General features: G+C 37.8%; 1 protein-coding gene across 1 annotated transcript in view; it reads left to right on the top strand.

Moving 5' to 3' along the window:
* The window catches only part of EXD2 (exonuclease 3'-5' domain containing 2), a 77,452-nt gene extending 68,034 nt beyond the window's left edge, over positions 1-9,418 (top strand). The window contains exons 2-9 of the mRNA XM_072427735.1: positions 692-1,037; positions 1,742-1,998; positions 2,495-2,621; positions 4,473-4,753; positions 5,242-5,348; positions 6,043-6,182; positions 6,985-7,337; positions 8,098-9,418. Of these exons, the coding sequence (XP_072283836.1) occupies positions 708-1,037; positions 1,742-1,998; positions 2,495-2,621; positions 4,473-4,753; positions 5,242-5,348; positions 6,043-6,182; positions 6,985-7,337; positions 8,098-8,314 (1,812 nt within the window). The 5' untranslated portion in view covers positions 692-707 and the 3' untranslated portion in view covers positions 8,315-9,418. The remainder of the gene's footprint in view (positions 1-691; positions 1,038-1,741; positions 1,999-2,494; positions 2,622-4,472; positions 4,754-5,241; positions 5,349-6,042; positions 6,183-6,984; positions 7,338-8,097) is intronic.
* The last annotated feature ends 9,532 nt before the right edge of the window (positions 9,419-18,950 follow it).

Below are 18,950 nucleotides of genomic sequence, written 5' to 3'. Positions count from 1 at the left end.
GTAAAGATTCCCACTTGAACTCTGGCTCCAAAGCTTTAACTTGTGCAGGAGATGGCTGCTTTGTCCTAACAGATTGTATGTCTATGTAATCTCACTTGGTATTTTTTATCTAGGATCCTATATTTATTGCCCATTGGGTAGATTTATCATCTTGCAAATAATCTCCATTGAACTGATGAATTCCTCTGTCCTGAATTGCATGCATAATATTTCAATGTTCAGTGTGTTCAATTAAATTTTATTGGAGGGGTGGAGCTGCTTCAATTGTGGGTTTTTAGAGAAACATAAAAGTATCCAGGGCTGGCTAGGGGTATTCAGTATAAAACTGGGTGCCAATTAGTGCTCCTTCCTGTCTATGATCGCTCAAAGGTTCCTTTTTAAATGTTAATTGATTGCATTTTTTCAGGCCTCTACTTTGGCCTTTCTATTGATAAGATTAGAACTAGGTAGCCTCAAGGTCTTGGCTGAAAGTCTCGGTGATTTGATTGTTATGTAAATACCATCTTGATACCTAACTGGTGTCTTAATAACAATAGCCCTTGTATTTTTATGTACCTAACCTGGTAATGGGAATTACTTGTAATGTTTTTACATTTGGTCATGGTCACTTTATGGCCCCATGGTCACTTTATGATACATTTCTCCATGTTAACCAGTCATTAATGTGTGTATATATATATTTTTTCTTTAGCAGAAACTTCATCAAAATGCCTAGACACACAGGTTTAACCCTTGGTGTTGCCTCTCTGGTTGGTACAACCGTAGGATGTCTTGTTCTGTGGAAGCTTATTAATCGCCGGAGAAGACAGTGTTGTGTTAGCAGCCATGTCAAAGACTGCACTACACTGAATGCTGAGACCTCCGATCACATCCTCCAAAAGCCTTTAGAGGTAGAGGTCTCCAGCTCTTTCACGGTAGAGAAGATCCTACAAGCAGAGATTAGGATAGTGTCTAAGGCTGAAGAATGGGAAGCTGTTTGGCCATCGCTAAAGAAAGATCTAGATGTGTTCCCGGTACTTGGCATGGACTGTGAGTGGGTATGTTTATCCTTTAGTGTAATATGTTTAATGGGATTCACATGCTCTTCTGTTAGTAAACCTGTGGAATTATTTACTTGCCTGGAGCAGGCATATCAACTGGTAAATTAATATCCACCTCCTGTGGTCATGGCTGTGGCTCAAGTGACTGAACATCACATAAAGGATCAATATAAGCAGGGAGGAGGTAAGAAAGTTGTACATTAGTTAAGCTTTTTGAGGTACTTAGGCACTAATTAAAATACTCTGGAGGATTGAGGGGTAGATGGTTTAACCTCAGGGTGAAGGCCAAATGATAACAATCCATAGAGAAGGAAAGTGAATGTGCTGGCTTGATTCTACATGTTGCCATATGTTTATGCTAATTTGGCAGATATCTATGCTTCTAATAAACATAAAAACTACAATGGGTGCACTGTGCAGAAGATAACCTATTTACATCCTAAACTTGGTGTGCTGTTTTAACCTCTAAGGAAGTCCTGCAAGGCTTTCTGAAGTTTGGTGTGCACACTGAGCATAAAAAGTCATGCTGATTCATTCATCTTTGCTCCAAACTAACTCCTAGTAGTCTGACATTGGCTATGGTCAGCATTTTATGATCCTAGGTTTGTTGGGAGGTAAAGAAACATTTCCATAGAATTGCTCATCAATGTTCCTATTTTTGCAGAAAATTAAAATTTGTTTTTTCCTTTTGTTTTTTTTAGGTATCTGTAGATGGGAGAGCAAATCCGATCTCCCTTCTACAGATGGCTTCCCACAGTGGCTTTTGTGTCCTGGTTCGCTTACCACGATTGGTCAATGCTGGCAGCACCATTCCAAGAACTCTCCTCACGCTACTGGCAGACGGTGATGTACTGAAGGTGGGAGTCGGTTGTAGGGAAGATGCATCAAAACTGTTGATCGATTATGGCTTGTCAGTAAAGGGCATTGTGGATATCCGCTACCTGGCAATGAGACAGAGGTAAGGGTTTCATTATCTTAGGTTAAAAAGGAGCTATACTTACTTGTGGTGAGCTTCTGCCAAAATCAGTAAGTGTGCCCAGCACAGACTTAACATGTTTGCAGGTGCCTTGTAAACTGATGATGGGTACAGGACCTGTCATCTCTTTAGCGGGAGGCAGCATCTTGGTTCCTCAGCTAACTTCTGAGAGAATGGTGACCCTGAACCTTGGCCACTGAATATGTAAATGTGCGTCAGTTACATTGTACAAGAGTTGAACCCTATATGCACGCTACATGGTGCATACGCTGCACAATGTCAATTGGCTCTTGTTTTTTTTTTTTTTTTAGTTTTAAGCCGTTTCTAAAGAAAAATATTTTGTTCCTAAACCTGAAAATTGTAATTTTGATGGATTGAAATGCTTGGCAAATACTGTTACTGTACTGTTGGTTCCTGGTGATTGCATGCTAAAAAAAAAAAAAAAATAATAATTGTCTTCATTTTCTCCCCTGTATAGGAGAGACCTTTTCCAGAACAGTCTAAGTCTTAAATCCCTGTCTGAGACTATTCTGTGCTACCCTCTGGACAAGTCTTTCCAACTCCGATGCAGTAACTGGGATGCAGAGGAATTCACGCAAGATCAGGTGCGGAAATTGCATGCTCAATAAAAAATAAAAAAAAATCTTGTATAAAAGCTATGATTGCTTGAAACATAACTTAAATCATGGCGGCTGATAGTAAATACCCAAGTTGGCCTTTAACCTATAAATGTATAGGGAAATATTAGAGGGCCTTTCTATAAACAAATAGGAGTTAAGGTTTGTCATGGTGACCCAATTTCTGCAGTTTTCCCACTGATGGTAAGTAAATAACTAGGGCTCTGTACACACTTGCAGTGGTTCTCGTCCGATAATCGGCTCAGGGCTAATATCGGACAGGAATCTGCCGTATGTACAGCGCCTGTCATCCGAACGAATGTCCTGGTCGGATCCATGGACGACAAACGATTGTAATATAAGTGAAGAGGAGGGAGCGCAACGGGGTGCCGCTCTGTCGTTCTCCCCTTCCCCTCTTCACAGAGCAGAACGGTGCTGTTTGTACAGCACTCGTTTATGTGTCGTGCAGTCGTTTGTTGTTGGAAAGGATCCAATTATTGCACATGTGTATGCAGCCTTAAAGGATGCGATTGTTTGCTGATGTCTACATGTGTAAAGGAGTTTAAATCCCAAAGGCCTGGTATGTACAATACAAGGCTTTATCTGGAGAGTGTATTTTCTTCCTACAGCAAGAGCTAATAAATGCTAATGGCAATGATTTGCATACAGACAGAGGTGTAGTCTGTTGTCTCAAAGATAGTTGTGCTGAATTGATTATTTCACTTTCTAAAATACATTTTGTATTAACTCTGCAAACATTACCCAGTATGGTTTGCAAAAGGCTTAAACCAAGAAACGCATTGTATTTTGTAGCATTTAGATTAGGTGGCTGCATTGGTAAACCCCCACCCCTATGACCCTGCAACTAACATGTTTCTGACAACTCTCATGCTCACTTTCTGTTCTGTTTCTGTGAAGCAGTGACGTGTTGAGAAGGAGAAAGCTGCCTTTTATTTTTTTTTCCAATATGGTGTAGGGGTGCCTTCTATTTCTAGCAGGATAAAATGCTTGACCTGCCTGTAAAACACTATTTGCCACATGACAATTGACACTTATCTTTTATGCTGACTCTGCTACTTACTACACTTTAGCATGAACATGTATGCAGAAGGGGACTTTTGGCCTTTCTCAGACATCTGTGTACAATACAATGTTATGTGATTTAAATCCCCTCCCTACATTTATAATGAAACCAATTTAATGCAGCTCTATCCTAAGTACATTTCTAATGCAAACACAGTAGGCACATGCATGTGAATTGGTACTAGCCTCTTCTGTCTCGGTACATGTGGGGCAGAGAAGTAGCAACCCAGATAATGTTGTACTTCTGTGCCAACAGACTTGGGAGAAATGAGTCCAATCACAAGGGTTAAGGAAATAGATGGCTAGAAATGCAAATTGTGTGGCAGGTAAAGGTGGAAGTTATGTTCAATTCTTTGTGTTTAACAGTAGTTTTTTTTTTTTTTGTTTTTTTTTTTTGCTGTTGGCTAACTAGTGATGCCATAGCACTTGGGACTATTGTGCCCTATGTACAAGAAAAAACAGGATTTATAATTTTAAAGCTTACATGTGGAAGTTATGTTCAATTCTTTGTGTTTAACAGTAGTTTTTTTTTTTTTTTTTTTTTTTTTTTGCTGTTGGCTAACTAGTGATGCCATAGCACTTGGGACTATTGTGCCCTATGTACAAGAAAAAACAGGATTTATAATTTTAAAGCTGCCATGTTCAAGTAGTAGTTAAATCTGTCTTCACAATCTGTGTAGTTTGTTTTTTTGTTTTTGCTTTTTATCTTAAACGATGGCTTAAGTAGTTTTACACTTTTTTTTTTTTTTTTTCCAGGTTTTTTATGCTGCAAGAGATGCCCAAGTCTCCGTTGCCCTTTTTCTACACCTGCTTGGCTTTTTTACAACAAACTCTTCCCCTCACTGGGGTTCCATGCTGAGTAAATGCCAAGGTCTCATTGATGTTCCGTTTAAAGGGAAAGGTATCGCAAATGGAGAGGTTAATGGAGGACAAGGGCAAAAGAAAGAAGGCTTGTGTGAACAATCTATTCAGAATTCCCAAGGCAGAGATCCTCGAAGAAATAAAAAAAAGCCATTGGGTGTAGGATATTCAGTAAGGTACTTACAGCTGTATTTCTTTGGAATCCTTGCTAACAGTGAAGTTGCAACAAACTAAAGTCACCATTCTGTTTTAGGAGGGAAGGCTTGTAATATAGTAAAACATAGTTTGCCTAGTGTTAATACCCCCCCCCTTTCAGATGACCACAAATATGCCTGGGATCTAAAGAAGCTTATATACACTTAAAATATATCTCTGGTAAAATCATATTCATTACTGGGTTTTTGGTCTTAGTCTGGCCTTTGACCTTTAAGTTACATCCTGGGCATAGACCTCATACCAGATCTTGGTTTAGAAATTGGAATTGCGTATCTTATTCTGTTTGTTGGATGTGCAGGTAGCAGTAGGTATAATTTACAGGGCTAACTGCCAACATTGTGCCCACTTTTATGGGTACACAAATGCCAAAATGATGACAAAATAGGTCCTATGTATGATGATTATAGTAATTTCTATATCATTTTTTTTTTTTTTTTCTCCTCTTTAGGAAATCTCCATTGTACGATAACTGTTTTCTGCACGCTCCTGATGGACAGCCTCTTTGTACCTGTGATAGGAAAAAAGCCCAGTGGTATCTGGATAAAGCTATTGGTGGTAAGTGTTGGCCTTTCTATTGTAAAGAGAACTGTGATATGTTAGCTGCTGACTTCTAAACATTTTAGGTTACAGGTCAAGGAGTTGAGGAACTTGAACCATGGAAGTGAAAAGAGACCACCCTACAGTTAGTAGTTCTTTATTATGCCAGCCCCACATTTATATTGGAAACAGAAAGGAAGAAAAGACAGCTGAGGTTTTTTATGGCAAACATTAAATTGTAATATTAAAGTACAACATAATAAGGTGCAATCTTACATGCAAATTCACAGTAAATATAGGAAAGAGGGGGTTAGTGCCTGTCACCTAAACAGACTTCCTATACATTTTGCTATCATGAAGAATAATACGTCTCAGCCCAATGGGTTGGGCCTCTTCAGGGGATGATGCTTCAGGCTTCTTTGGGGGATGAATTAAGATCGCAACAGAACTTGTTAGGTGACCAAATGATGCTGAGAGGTGAGAAATGTGAGAAGTTCTTAAACCGGGTGATCTTTAAATGGTTATGCTTAAGGAAGAGTGAGATAGGATCAGTAATCCCATAATGTGTCAAACAGCCCATACGGTTGAGTTTTTGTGGTCAGAGCAGGGCCTAACCACAGGTAATTGTGATTGTTTTCGCAGCCCAGTCACAGTGGCCTACTTAATATAATTATCTGGCTTTATTTTTTGTATCTTATTTATCTCCACCTAGATTTGATAAGCACTGAACCATTTATAGTAAGACTGCGCTTTGAGCCTTCTGGACGCCCAGAAACCAACAGTGACTACTATCTGACCGTGAAGGAAAATCTATGTGTGGTTTGTGGCAAAAAGGAGTCTTATATCAGGAAAGGCACAGAGTGATCAGAAAGGGAATTTGAAAGGCACAGAGTGATCAGAAAGGGAATTTGAAAGGCACAGAGTGATCAGAAAGGGAACACCGGTATGAATAGCACATGAGTGATAGAAGGGGAATAATCTTTCAGAATCTTTTTTTCTAGATTTTCCTCCTTTAAAATTGGGTGCGTCTTATATTCCGGAGCGTCTTATACGGTATATAATATGATATATGATCTAGGTATTGTTTGAGCTTTAAACTTCACTCCTCTATCTGCTGTGCTGTTACTAGTTTGGAGTTAACACCTGGTGAGGCTTCTCTTTAGTAACTTTAAGAAAGGCTGTGAAAACATAGCTGGGAAGGTTCAGGTTTTTATGGGACCAGAGCTGTCCTGCAAGTTTAAATTGTTTGTTTTCTTTTAGATGTAAATGTATTCATGCACGAGCCTATTTTGTATCTTATCTAAAGCCAAAATGAATTGACAGATGAAGTTCTGTTTGAAATACTGACAACTAATTAAAAGTCCCCCAAATTTGCAATATGCAGCAGATCTCAAGCTTTTTTTTTTTTTTTTTTTTGTTCTATCATAGGCAAGTCCAGGAATTTAAAATTCCAAAGATGGATTGGTTGAGTACATGGTTGAAGTTTTCAGTACTGTATTTAGTTGACTGAATAGGACTACTGATCTTTGTCTGTGGTCCCTCAGAGAGTTTGTATTTTAACTTGTGTTCTGCTTTGTATTTCATCTTTTACCCTGAGTATTCGTCTATATCACGTATCATGCATTTCTTATTGAACTTTTTTTTTTCCAGGAAAAATATTGTGCCTCATGAATACAGGCGCCACTTCCCAATTCAGATGAAAGATCATAATTCTCATGATGTGTTGCTCCTCTGCACATCTTGCCATGCAGTGTCTAACTACTATGACAACAACTTGAAACAGCAGCTTGCGGTGGAGTTCTGTGCTCCTATTGGCTGTGAGGAAGGGGTACGCATGCTGGAAGATGCTACAAGAAGGCAAGTGCGCTCAGCGGCAAGAGCCTTGCTCAATGCTTCCAAGCTGCCTGAATACCGCAAAGAGGAACTCTTGGCAGAGATCAAAGAATTTTATTGTATAAAGATGGTCTCTGAGGAAACTCTTAAAGAAGCTGCGAATTTAGAGACTAGGTAAGAGCAGATACACTAAACATTGTAGGTTTGTTTGCTGTTCACAAGTCACCAGCAAACAAATCTGTATTCTGTGCATTCTCTAGCTTGTAAAAGTTTTTAAAGGCTGCAATTTTTAGGGAAAATGTTTATTGTCAAACAATCACATGTAGATCTAGAAAATGGCTGAATTTAAATTTTAATATCTTTAGAAAAATCCTAAATTGTGGCTCAGGTGTGTGTATACTGGTGGTAATAGGGGGCTGACTAACAGACATGGTGACGTGTTTATCTGCTGGCCTAATTGTGGATTATGTGAAGGCATATGTAGCTAAAACCAAACTGTGGGCATGGGGTGGGCCTGGCATGTAGTTAAAGGGCAAATTTGGCATAAAAAAAACTTTTGATTACATTAAGTGAACTGCATAATGGTGTATGAAAGGTACACGTTTGTGTTGGGAGAATCGATGGCTATTTGATCTTGTGTTCTTAAGGATGCGATTTGTTTGGTAGTCAATAGTTTATAGTGAAACCTACCAGAAAACTTGTATATTTGAACATAAAGTCTCAATATTCTTACTTCATAGTAATAACTTTCAGACAAATTAGGCAATCCATATGCTCTTTTTATCGTGCTCCAACTCATGCATTTCTTTGCAGTTTTTAAAACAATGTTGCTCTATCCATGATTGACGTTCTGTCTTGTTTGTGCTAAATAACTGGATGTGTGGTGCAAAACTAATGGATGGATATTTTAATATACTTTTTTTTTCCTATTTAGGATATTTAATGAGACCTATACCCCGCATGGATTAAAAGTGGTGCAGTGTTTTGCAAAAGGAGGTCTGAAATCCTTAATGGAACTTGAGAAACGTTGGCGCCAGCACTTCCTGGACACCATGCAGCCCAAGTTCCTGCCCCAGCAATGGTCGGTTGACCACAACCACAGCAAACTGATCAAGAAATATGGCGAAGATTTACCCATCAAGCTGGGCTAGAACTTGTATAGAAGTCCTAACAATACTGATTATAAACCTGAAGGGCTTCTAAGAATGCTAGAATTTATCTTTTACCACAACAGTTTACACTAGGGGCCAATCATTGGTGCTTTACCTATTGAACATGGCCTTCCTTATGGTCAATGGCTGAGTTCAGCAGTGTTGAAAATCCAGAGTGCCAATGCCTAGTTCAGTATGTTATCCCAGTTTTTTGGGGTTAAGCTTAAGTTATTTTTTTAATAATAATTTAAAATATTTATTAACAAATTATTGTTGGTTTGACCTTAAAACTTGACAAATGCAGGACTAAATTTTTTACTGCTGTTAATTAGATCTAGCTTGTTTTTGGAACTAATTATGCCAAAAATGTGAAATTTGTTTCCTGCTGCTCTATTGCATATTTATTGTAATTGTTGTGCTGATTGCTATCTGTACATGTAAATAGCTTTTTAAGAAGCTGCCGAAACCTTGCCTGTGTCTGGCTCCCCAGCCACGGTTTCTGGAGCCCTACATACAGTGGTCCTGCAGTATGTTTTGTCAAATAAGCATCAAGCTGGGAACATTTTGTACTGACATTCTTCCCTGCACTTGGCAAAGCATATAGGAACCATGGTCCTGTTTGCATAAAGGTGCTTAACCATTGTGTTAAGTTCAACTTGACGTGTATGTATCTCTGGCAGCTTCTTAAATGGCGATCATAAAACACTAGATGTTAAGCAGTTAGCATTTAATTATGTGCATGGGTTTCTGCAAGTAATAAAACCTAGCCCGTGTACTAGCCAGTAACATGGTCCTGCCTAAAATTTGCATAAATGCCGACTAGGAAGTTCATGCACAGAGCCAAATGTTTACAGGAAAAATTCAACTTGTCTGATCATAGTGCCTGACATTTGTCTACTTCCTGCCCCATGACAACCTTGTTCCATTCATAGAAAAAGGACTTCAATTTTTCTACCATGTATTTATCCGAAGTCTTCCATGATGGGAGTTATACTTGTAAATTATAAATATGGCCTTGTTTTATTCTCCTGCATGACTTGGTTTGGAGAAGTCTAAAACATATATCTAAATATCATTTAAAAAGCATAAATTGTTTAATAACAACTTGTTTGTGTGTTTTCTTTGTTTTCTTTTGTTTTTTTTCCTCCTTGTTCCTTTGATGTAAGATGACTCATCCATTTGCAAAATGTTCCCCATACAAATCGACCCTAACCCCCACTGATTTGTGAACGAAGGGCTGATGTCACAGAACACAATCACTACCTGCACTCTGTGTATTGCATGTTCACTTTGGATGTACATCTTGTGGTCAAGTATTCTTCCAGACCATTAACACATCTATGTATCACTATTGGCTGATTATGTGTTCATCAGGAAGCATTTTGGTTGTTTGAGAGTGTCAATTAACCTTCCTGGTGGTCTAATTATGTCAGTATTTTTATGCCAAATGTGTTATATTGTTTTGCATGGAAATTTATTTTACATTGTAGGCCTATAATTAGGCATAGGTCACCGAAATATGTCCAATATTAAATGAGTTTAATAATGAACTTTAAATAAAAAAAAAAAAAAAAAAATCTGTTAAATAAGGCTGCATAAAAATACTGAAACCTGTAATATAGCTGACAACCAAAATCCGGCACCCTCCGGACTGGTTTTTTTATATACCGTATTTTTCGCCGTATAAGACGCTCAGGAATATAAGACGCACCCAATTTTAAAGGAGGAAAATCTAGAAAAAAAAAAAGATTCTGAAACATTATTCCCCTTCTGATCACTCATGTGCCATTCATACCGGTATTCCCCTTCTGATCACTCATGTGCCATTCAAATTCCCTTCTGATCACTCTGTGCTTTTTTCCACTGTACGGGGGATCAAATACTTATTTCACTAATTACACATGAAGCTCTGACGTTTGAGCACTGGGTTTTTTAGGGTACTTTTGTTGTTATTCTGTCTCTCACAGCTACAATAAACCTACTATTACAATTGTAAACTGGTCATTTCTTTGTCAGAGGGCAAACGTACAAAATCAGCAGGGGATCAAATACTTTTTTCCCCCCACTGTACATTACAGCATTTACTACTTTCCCCAGAAGGTGGCGCTGTATACCTTTTTATTTTGCTGGTGTAACTAAAATGCAAGAACAAGAAAATGTCCATTTTATTGTTTTATGAATCCACTGTAAATCTTTTTTTTTTTTTTGTCAATTACACAAGTTTCCAACAGGTTTTTGTAACTTTTTAAATAATTTCTGTTTGGTTTAACTTTGATCGTTTAAAGTTACGAAGAATCAAATGTGCTGTGGGGTAGTACAACCCACTGATTTTGAATTAAAATAATAATGAGCAATTCCCTTATGCCTAACCATCTATGGGTAGTTTTATTGAGCTATACCTAACTTGTTGGGGATTTTTATATTTTTCTTTATTGTTTTCATGGTAAATGTAATTTAATAATACATGTAATACCATGACCGCCACTATAAAGGACATTTTTTTCCACTTAACACCATTATAAGGGCATTTACACCAATGACTGCCAATGCAAGGGCATTGTTTTCTCTGATCACCATTGTAGGATGGTCCTCCTTCCAATGGATCGAATGTCCTCCATCGTTAAATAAGGGTAAATTTTGTATTGACTTTTATTATAAAGGAACATTTCTCCACTGACTTCACTAACATCCTAATTTTCTTCATTTCGTTTATGGCCATCAATACTATTTGTTAAATTTCAAATAATACTGAAAATGATTTTGCTTTAGAAAGCAGCCCGGGGTGTCAAATAGTCAAAGTAACCCTCATACCCCATTCTTTTTTCATATATCACAACTTGGGCTCTCTTTAAAAAAACTGGAAATCAGACATTCCCTTAAACACTCCTACATGGGAATCTTCCATGTCCATGTGTTTCATTGGCAGTAATTGATTTCTTGTTTTATAAACAGAGCCTCTGGTGTTGAATTTATTGTGATCAATCATTAAAAGCCTGTTCCCTGAGAACTTATTATATTTACTATGGACCATTGGAAGAATAATCCAGTTGACTATAAACATGCATCTACCACTGTCAATGATCAATATAGAAGAGATATTGAAAATGTTTTCAAAACATTTTAACAGGTAAACATTAGATAATTTACCTTAGGCACCTACTAAATTAATATCATTGGAAGTTTAGAATGTAGAAAAGGATTTAGACTTTCCGATTTTTGGGTTCAGCAGACAGGGTAGTCTTACATAGACCTTTAATTAAGGAGCATTTCTGTGCATTTTGGAGTGGCCCGTACTGTTTCCAAGTATACCAAGCAACACTGCTCATCCCTATATGTAGAGCAGCACAAGGAAAAGTAGTATAATAGCATAGTCACCCATAGCTAGGTATTCAGACATGAAGTCCAGCCATGGTGCTTGTAATGTAAGAGGCCAGACATTACTGCAATCAATATGACCTTATGTCGGCACTCAGCTGAGGTTTAGGTCCTCAGATCTCGAGTCATAGCTGTTGACCTGTGCAGCACTATAATTACTGAAGATCTGAATAGGCAAAGATGGTACATCTTGACAGATAGGAGGGTTAAGTTCCATTTGAGATGTGTTTTAAATGGTACAAATAAAAAAACAAAAAAAATTATCTGACTAATGCATAACTGGTGGCCCTGTAAAATATTTAGTCTGGTCACTTGCCTCCACTATATAGATGTTCTCTGTGGACCCTTTAACAGCATCCCCCACAAAAAAAAATACAATTTTGGTTTACACAAATTGACATTCAAGTAATTCAAGTATATCTGACTTTCAGAAAAGCAAATTGTCTTCAAGTTTGATAAGCTGCTGCTTGTAGTTCCTCCTAGAACCAGATGCCCTTGATACACTTGGAGAGTTTTTCATTAGTGGAAAGTTTAACTAAAACACATCATATCCCAGGGTTCTTTACTAACAGTCCGGGAACACATTACAATTTTTGCATATAATATGATTTACTGCACGCATACGACCTGATTTATTAAAGCTCCCCAAGGCTGGAGAAGACAGACTATCATGAGAGAACCTGGGTGATCCAGCACACTTGGAATGGATCTGGTCCAGGAATAAAAACATTTGCCAACTAATAGCAAATTATTTTCAAGAAATCCAAACCCAGTTTGCTCTTCAGTTGACTATCTGGTAACTGAATATGATCAATGGGTTATCGGACCAAATTCTTGGCTATGTTCTGCCGACCAGGTACATCTGTTTTATTTATTTATTTCATTGTGGTTATATAGCGCCAACATATTACGCATCGCTTTACGAAGTCCATTGTTATATCACTTGTTCTGCCCGGAAGTTCAAAAAAAATCTGGATGGATCAGCTAAAGTTAGCACAATTTTAATGCTTTCATCCAGATCCCCATCCATCTGGAAGCTCTCAGTTTAAAGTTATAATAATGTTTCCTTTATAGCACTATAAGGTTGCCTAAAGAGCAATACTGTTCTGTAAAATGTAGTTATCCATAGCATCCTGCCGGATTATAGTTTACTATAGTAAGGTCAGTGAAAGGTTAACGAGTTATAAGTAAATAATTAGTAAACCATATTAGGCTGAGGATTGATTACATTGCTCTGTGGGTCTACTCAACAGCAAATATACAATTATATGATCCATTAAAACACACAAACAGCCTTTGAAATAAAATGACATCTGCACAGAAACATTTAACCTCTTTTGGGTACCAGAAACCTCCATTTAGCTGATGTTGCTCACTTTCATTTATACAAAATCATAGTATCTTACTATTAAGGAGTTGCTTTTCAAATTTTAATAAGGATCTCTACTTATGTTCACCTTTTGAACCCTGCTTAACCATTTTTTGGTTAAAACCAAATTTTATGTTTAAATGACTTTTAAACCTTTTGTCACATGGTCCATTTGTGCAGATTTGTTAAACTACGTGAAATAAGTTCTGGAAGGAGGTTACCACCCAAATTGTGTCTCAGGCCTGTGAAATCTTGGTGTCTTTGTGTACAAAAATTCTTGTCAATTGTCTTTCATATTTATTGAGTAACATTTAAAAAGTGTTGCTGTGGGTGAGGCTTTACCAAAGTAAAGCTCCACCACCCAACACTGAGAAGTTGACTGTTCACTTGTGTTTGCAGGCACTACGGAAATGGCATTAAACCAAATGTTGGGGATAAGGATAACCCCCCCCCCCCCCAAGTTATTTGGTCTCTTAAAGCCATGGTCATGGGATAATCTTCTCCTGCTTCTCCCGAACTCCTGGGTCCTACTTCGGGACACCTCTTTTTGGCTCTTAAGTCAATGTAGGCACCAATATATAAATATATATATATACATACACTTCCAAATATGTGAAACACAGATCTTTTCCTCTTAGTAAGCGGAAGAGGGTGGACGTCATAAGAAATAGAATGTGTTGGGGGAGCAGCCAGCATGGACACCCCAAGGTGTTGAATCCAGGTCAAGGGACCTGGACAGGGTTCTTAGTTGAGAATATCTTTTCTGTGCATAGGAAGTGAAAAGACATTGCTCCAAAATGAGAAGTTTCACCATGGCAAAAACATGGATTCCCTTCAGTTTGTCTAACCTAGTTACTGTAGTCTTTATGACAGATGGGAAAGGTAGGTCTCACTAATGGGCACCATTATTAAAAAAAAAAAAACGGAGGTTTTAATTTTCTATTCAAAATTAGAATTAAGGTTTTGTGATATGTTAATATTAATATCAGATATAATTGGATTGTAGGGGTGTGTATGTAGGGTATACAGTATTATGCTTTCCTTGGTCTGATGCCCTTTGTTACCCCTTAGGATCAATATTTACTTTTTTTTGTTCTTTCTTACCATTTAAAACACATTGTTGGTTATTGGCCTGCATCCGTCACAGATGTGCAATAAAATACATTGAATATATTGTTTAATAAAGCATCTTCATGAGATGATGTCTGCCATGTAATATTTACTGGCTTTAGTTCTTCAATAAATAAATGAGAATCCAACAGTAGAATCCCCAAAACTCGGCAGAATCTTAAGAATTCTGTAACACATGAGAACTTTTCCTGGATATTTGTGAATAATAGAAGAACCAATTACAATAGCAATAACAGGATGCACAATAATTTATCATCATATGGAATAAAGGTTTATACTGTTCACACTCATAAAGGAAGAAACATTGTAGGCAAACACAATGTCAAACCTTTTTTTTTTATAGAAAACAACTTAATTCTGTGACATAAGATAATAAGGCTAAATTTACAAAAACCTTATTTTAAAGTTATTTTATACACCCATACAGCTCTTGTATGAGTTTTTAAGCATTTATAAAGGGTCGTAGTGCCATAAATGTCCCATAACTGTCCATAAATGCTCCAAGCTGCCATATATGCTTCTAAACATACATGAATGGCCACAAACACCTATAAACACCCCATTAATTGCAATTGAGGCATTTTGAGAGCTTATGAGAATTTGTAAGCATTTTGTGGATGCTTGCAAATATTTATGGGCATTTTCAACACTGTCCGAACACTGCAGAATGAGTTCTCTTTGCAGCCTAAAACCCAAAACCCAAAAATGCTCTAATGAGTACTAGTACATTAGATGCATAATATTCAAAGGCTGTACATCCATCAGAAAATTCCCTTTGTCCCTTATAAAGCATGGTTTTGAGTGTGGTGATTCGAAAAATCATCTGCAAAGACTTTTCCTAGAGAGGACTGAAGCCACTTGTCAATTAAAAATACATTCCAGTGAAAATTTGCTGAATCTGAAACAGTCCTCCACCATATTGCCTAAAGTTTCCATGCCAGCATTGACTCTTTGCACCAGGTTGTACAGTTTTAAAGGTCCTAGTGCACACAGGCAAATCCCTTTCTGATGTTATTGATATTCCAGTCGGTAATTATTGGTTGGAGATCCCAAAAAATGCCCAGATGGGATTCTGCCCTTCTAGTTTTTCCATCCTTTATTGAGAACTGGGATCCTGAGCTCCCCTAGGATCCATTGGTGAGGCCCAATGACGTCATCAACCAGAAGCAGCAAGAACCCATGAATGGGGTATTTCTAATTCATTTTCTCCAAACTCCAGTACTCTGGTTTCCTCCAACATTTCAAGAACATGCACAGTTACACTGATGGGCTTCCCCTAAAAATTGACCTTAAACTCTTATACTGTGTTAATGACATATAACTATGGTAGGGACATTAGATTGTGAGCCCCTTTAAAGTAACAGCTAGTGACATGAATATGGTCCTTGTAAAGAGTTGAGTAATTTGTCGGTGCTTTATAAATTCAGGATAATAATAACAAAAAAGTGAAGCCAACAGACACCATAGTCCCACTCTCAATGTTAGGCAAGCTACAAAGAGTTAATACACAAAAATAAACGATTGGTAAACACACACATGCTTTTTTTCAACACTTCTTTCTAATGCTTGTAGCAATTAAGGTTGAGGTTGGATAAAGAATTAATGTAGTATAACATTTTTGGTAATTAAATTGTATTGAAAGCTAACACTTATCTTTCAGGTAGAGTTGGGAATGATGAAAACCCATTTTAGGTTATTTTGCGCTGTCTGTATGAAGGGCAAATTTTACTTTACTTTCATCATGGAGACAAGAAATAAAAAGAGATAAGAAAAGAATTTCTATCACATCTCTCTCTTGTAATAACCCCTAAAATGTAGAATTTTCCTTTATTTTCTGACTTGGACACACATTGGTTATAGGGTGTAATAGTGGTTTGGAGTGGTTAGCCCAGCAGGGATAAAGACTGCAAGAAAAAACCTTGTCTTTAGTGACAAATCCTTCCTTATTGTATCCAAAACTGAACTTCTATTGCTCCAACAACTAAGGAGGAAATAGGGACAGAGGAATTTGCTTTTCTGCTTCACATTAAGTTGTTTGTAGCAAAAATATGATGGTGGCGGTGGCTTAGTGGTTAACCTTGTAGTGCTAGAGTCCCAGGATTAAATCTTGTCCAGGACACTAGTTGTATGAATATAGTTTGTATATTTCCCTATGCTTGTCTACTAGATTGGCAATGTCTTGTGCTGCTTGCTTTCTGCCCCTCCCTAGAATTGCATGTTTGCCCCCAGGGTAACTTTATTCCAGTGAAAAGTTTTTCATAAAATCTGTTGTCCGCATGCTTCACTCATCTTTCCTTAAGATTCATTTTTCGTATGCAATAAGTTAATGTTCATTTCTTTCTTAATATAATTGGAGTACATTTTCCATGACCTGATAGGGTTATCCATGCTTAGGCAATCTTAGTAAATCATACATTTCTACTCTTTGTTGCTATAAAACAGAATTTCTCATGCTTTTAAAGAAAGTTTTAAGCTGTTAACAAAGCCCTAAGTATAGAGTGAAATAAATAGATATTTTATCACAATTACTAATTTATAAGTATTTATGTATTTTTGTATTAATGCATGGGCTAAGATATGTAGGGGTTACAAGGATCACTGCTGCAGCTTGTACACATGTGGCTGGTATTAAGTTGGCTATTAGTGGATTTTTTGTCGGATTTTGTTCCTTCCTTCAGATATGGGGATGAATGATGATTGTGGATTATGATGATGTGGATGAGGTGTGCTGATAACTTGGGAGAGTGAGACTGAATACGGACATGTATTGGTGAGCAGTGTACACCATTGTAATGGGCTGGTTTCCCATGTATCAACCTAAAACCGCTTATTGTGAAGCCTATTAGCTTGTGAATTTGGTTTAATGCCAAATTAATTTGCCTGTCTATATATTATTCCTTTGGTGTGGTCACTTAGCTCGGCTTGCTTGGCTCTAACCCTAAAATTATCTCCAGTATACACTCCTAACTATACTTCTTTCTCATTCTTAGTCATCATGGATGAAGGGGATTTGACCCCAGTTAATGTATGACTTTCTGCATCAGTATTAATGTTTTATCTAATCCCTAAATTGCTGGTCCATTCATTAATCAAAGTTTGTTTCTCTGAGACACTGATCTACAGATGATCTATAATCAGCCCCTTAAGGCATACCTAAACTCAGAAAGTTCTCTTTACATAAAAGGGTAGACAACCCTTTTTGCTGATCTCACACATGCACAGTGAGATCTGCACATTTTTATTCCATCCTACATTTAGTTCCTCTTTAGGTTCCATGGAACTCCTAGATCTATAAGAAGAACCATAAACTATCCTTGAAAGGTAGCTACTTAAAGTGCCAAGTGGGTGTAAAAATTGCCCCTAGTCAGTGCAAGTATTAAATTCCCTGGTCTCAGTGGTCATTAGAAGTTAAAAAAGGAACCTTTATGGCTGGTGGATAGTAGATGAAATAGTGCCCCATTATTGGTGTCAGTGAGAGGAATTGTTTTCTGATGTCAGTGGGATTTGGAAAGTGTCTCCTCAGCATTAGTAAGCAGCTGTTACGTACCTGAAAAGTTACACCACCTGTCATATGACTTTACTACAGATTTGTCTGTATCTGATTACTTGATCTAAAACCCTGTACACTGCATAGTGCTAGTGGCTGCCTATGAACTTGCCTGCTGACCACAAAAAGCAAAGTGCTGACAATTACTTTGAATACCAGGAGACCCCAGAGAAGCAATAATCTGCAGGACAGAGAGGATGATATCAGGGTGGCATCATATATAGGTGTGTACCAGGGTAGCACAGAGTGGATGGCATGCTGCCACTGTGAAATGTTGGCATGCTGTCCCTGTGTCATCAGCTGACCCCCTCTCCCAGTTCTTTCTATTGACCATTATCTCTGCATAGTCTGGGGAAGCCACTTGTGTGCTCTGGTGACATCATGTGGCCAATGTGCTAACTGCAGTCTGAACAATGGATATCACAGGAGATGCTGTGATGTGCTTTGGTTAGTAAGACATATTTATAGTGTCCTATTGGCCACTGTGCCATAAGCCACGGCCTAGGAGGCCTAGTGACAAATTCAGTCCTGCCCACACTGCTCCTCTAGTAGCCAGATAAGGTCACAGTCATGTAGACACCATTGATCAGGGGATCAGATTGACCCACATACAGTAGATTTTCTTTATTACAGTACCCACTGCTACTCAGAACAGAGGTGTCAAGAACCCTTGACTTTCATCGAGGGGTCCTAGCATGCAAGGCTTTCTCACTGCAGGGGCAAATACACAGTTTCCTGATCATGTCCTACACGTTCTATTGAGTTATGGATTCTTACTTGGACCCCCCCTCCAAAAAAACTTACTTTATTAACCACAGTATTTGAATTATGTTATTTCATTGTTTAAAAGCTTCATGTAATTGTGTCATTTATTGGTTCAAACCATAAAGTCAATATGTAATGCTATGCATACACGCTAGATTTTTGTAGTTGAAAACAATCTTTCGCGATAGTTTCCAACGACAAACGGCTGAAAGATGAATGAACAAGCAATATACATCCACTTCACTTCCATTGTGGTCGTTCGTCTTCTGTCATTTTGCTCATTTAAAAGAGCACTCAAATCCCACTTTTTTCAAACTTGCCTACCCGTCTTCTTCTGTGTTTTGAAACTGTCACTACTTCCCACCACTACATATCTCCCATCCTATTGTGTGTAAATTCCCCCACCTCCTAGATTGTAATCTTTTCAGGGCAGGGTCCTCTCCTCCTGT

Source organism: Pyxicephalus adspersus, chromosome 12 (assembly GCF_032062135.1).
Source record: "Pyxicephalus adspersus chromosome 12, UCB_Pads_2.0, whole genome shotgun sequence".
NCBI lineage: Eukaryota > Metazoa > Chordata > Amphibia > Anura > Pyxicephalidae > Pyxicephalus > Pyxicephalus adspersus.
This window is presented reverse-complemented; position numbering and strand designations above follow the sequence as displayed.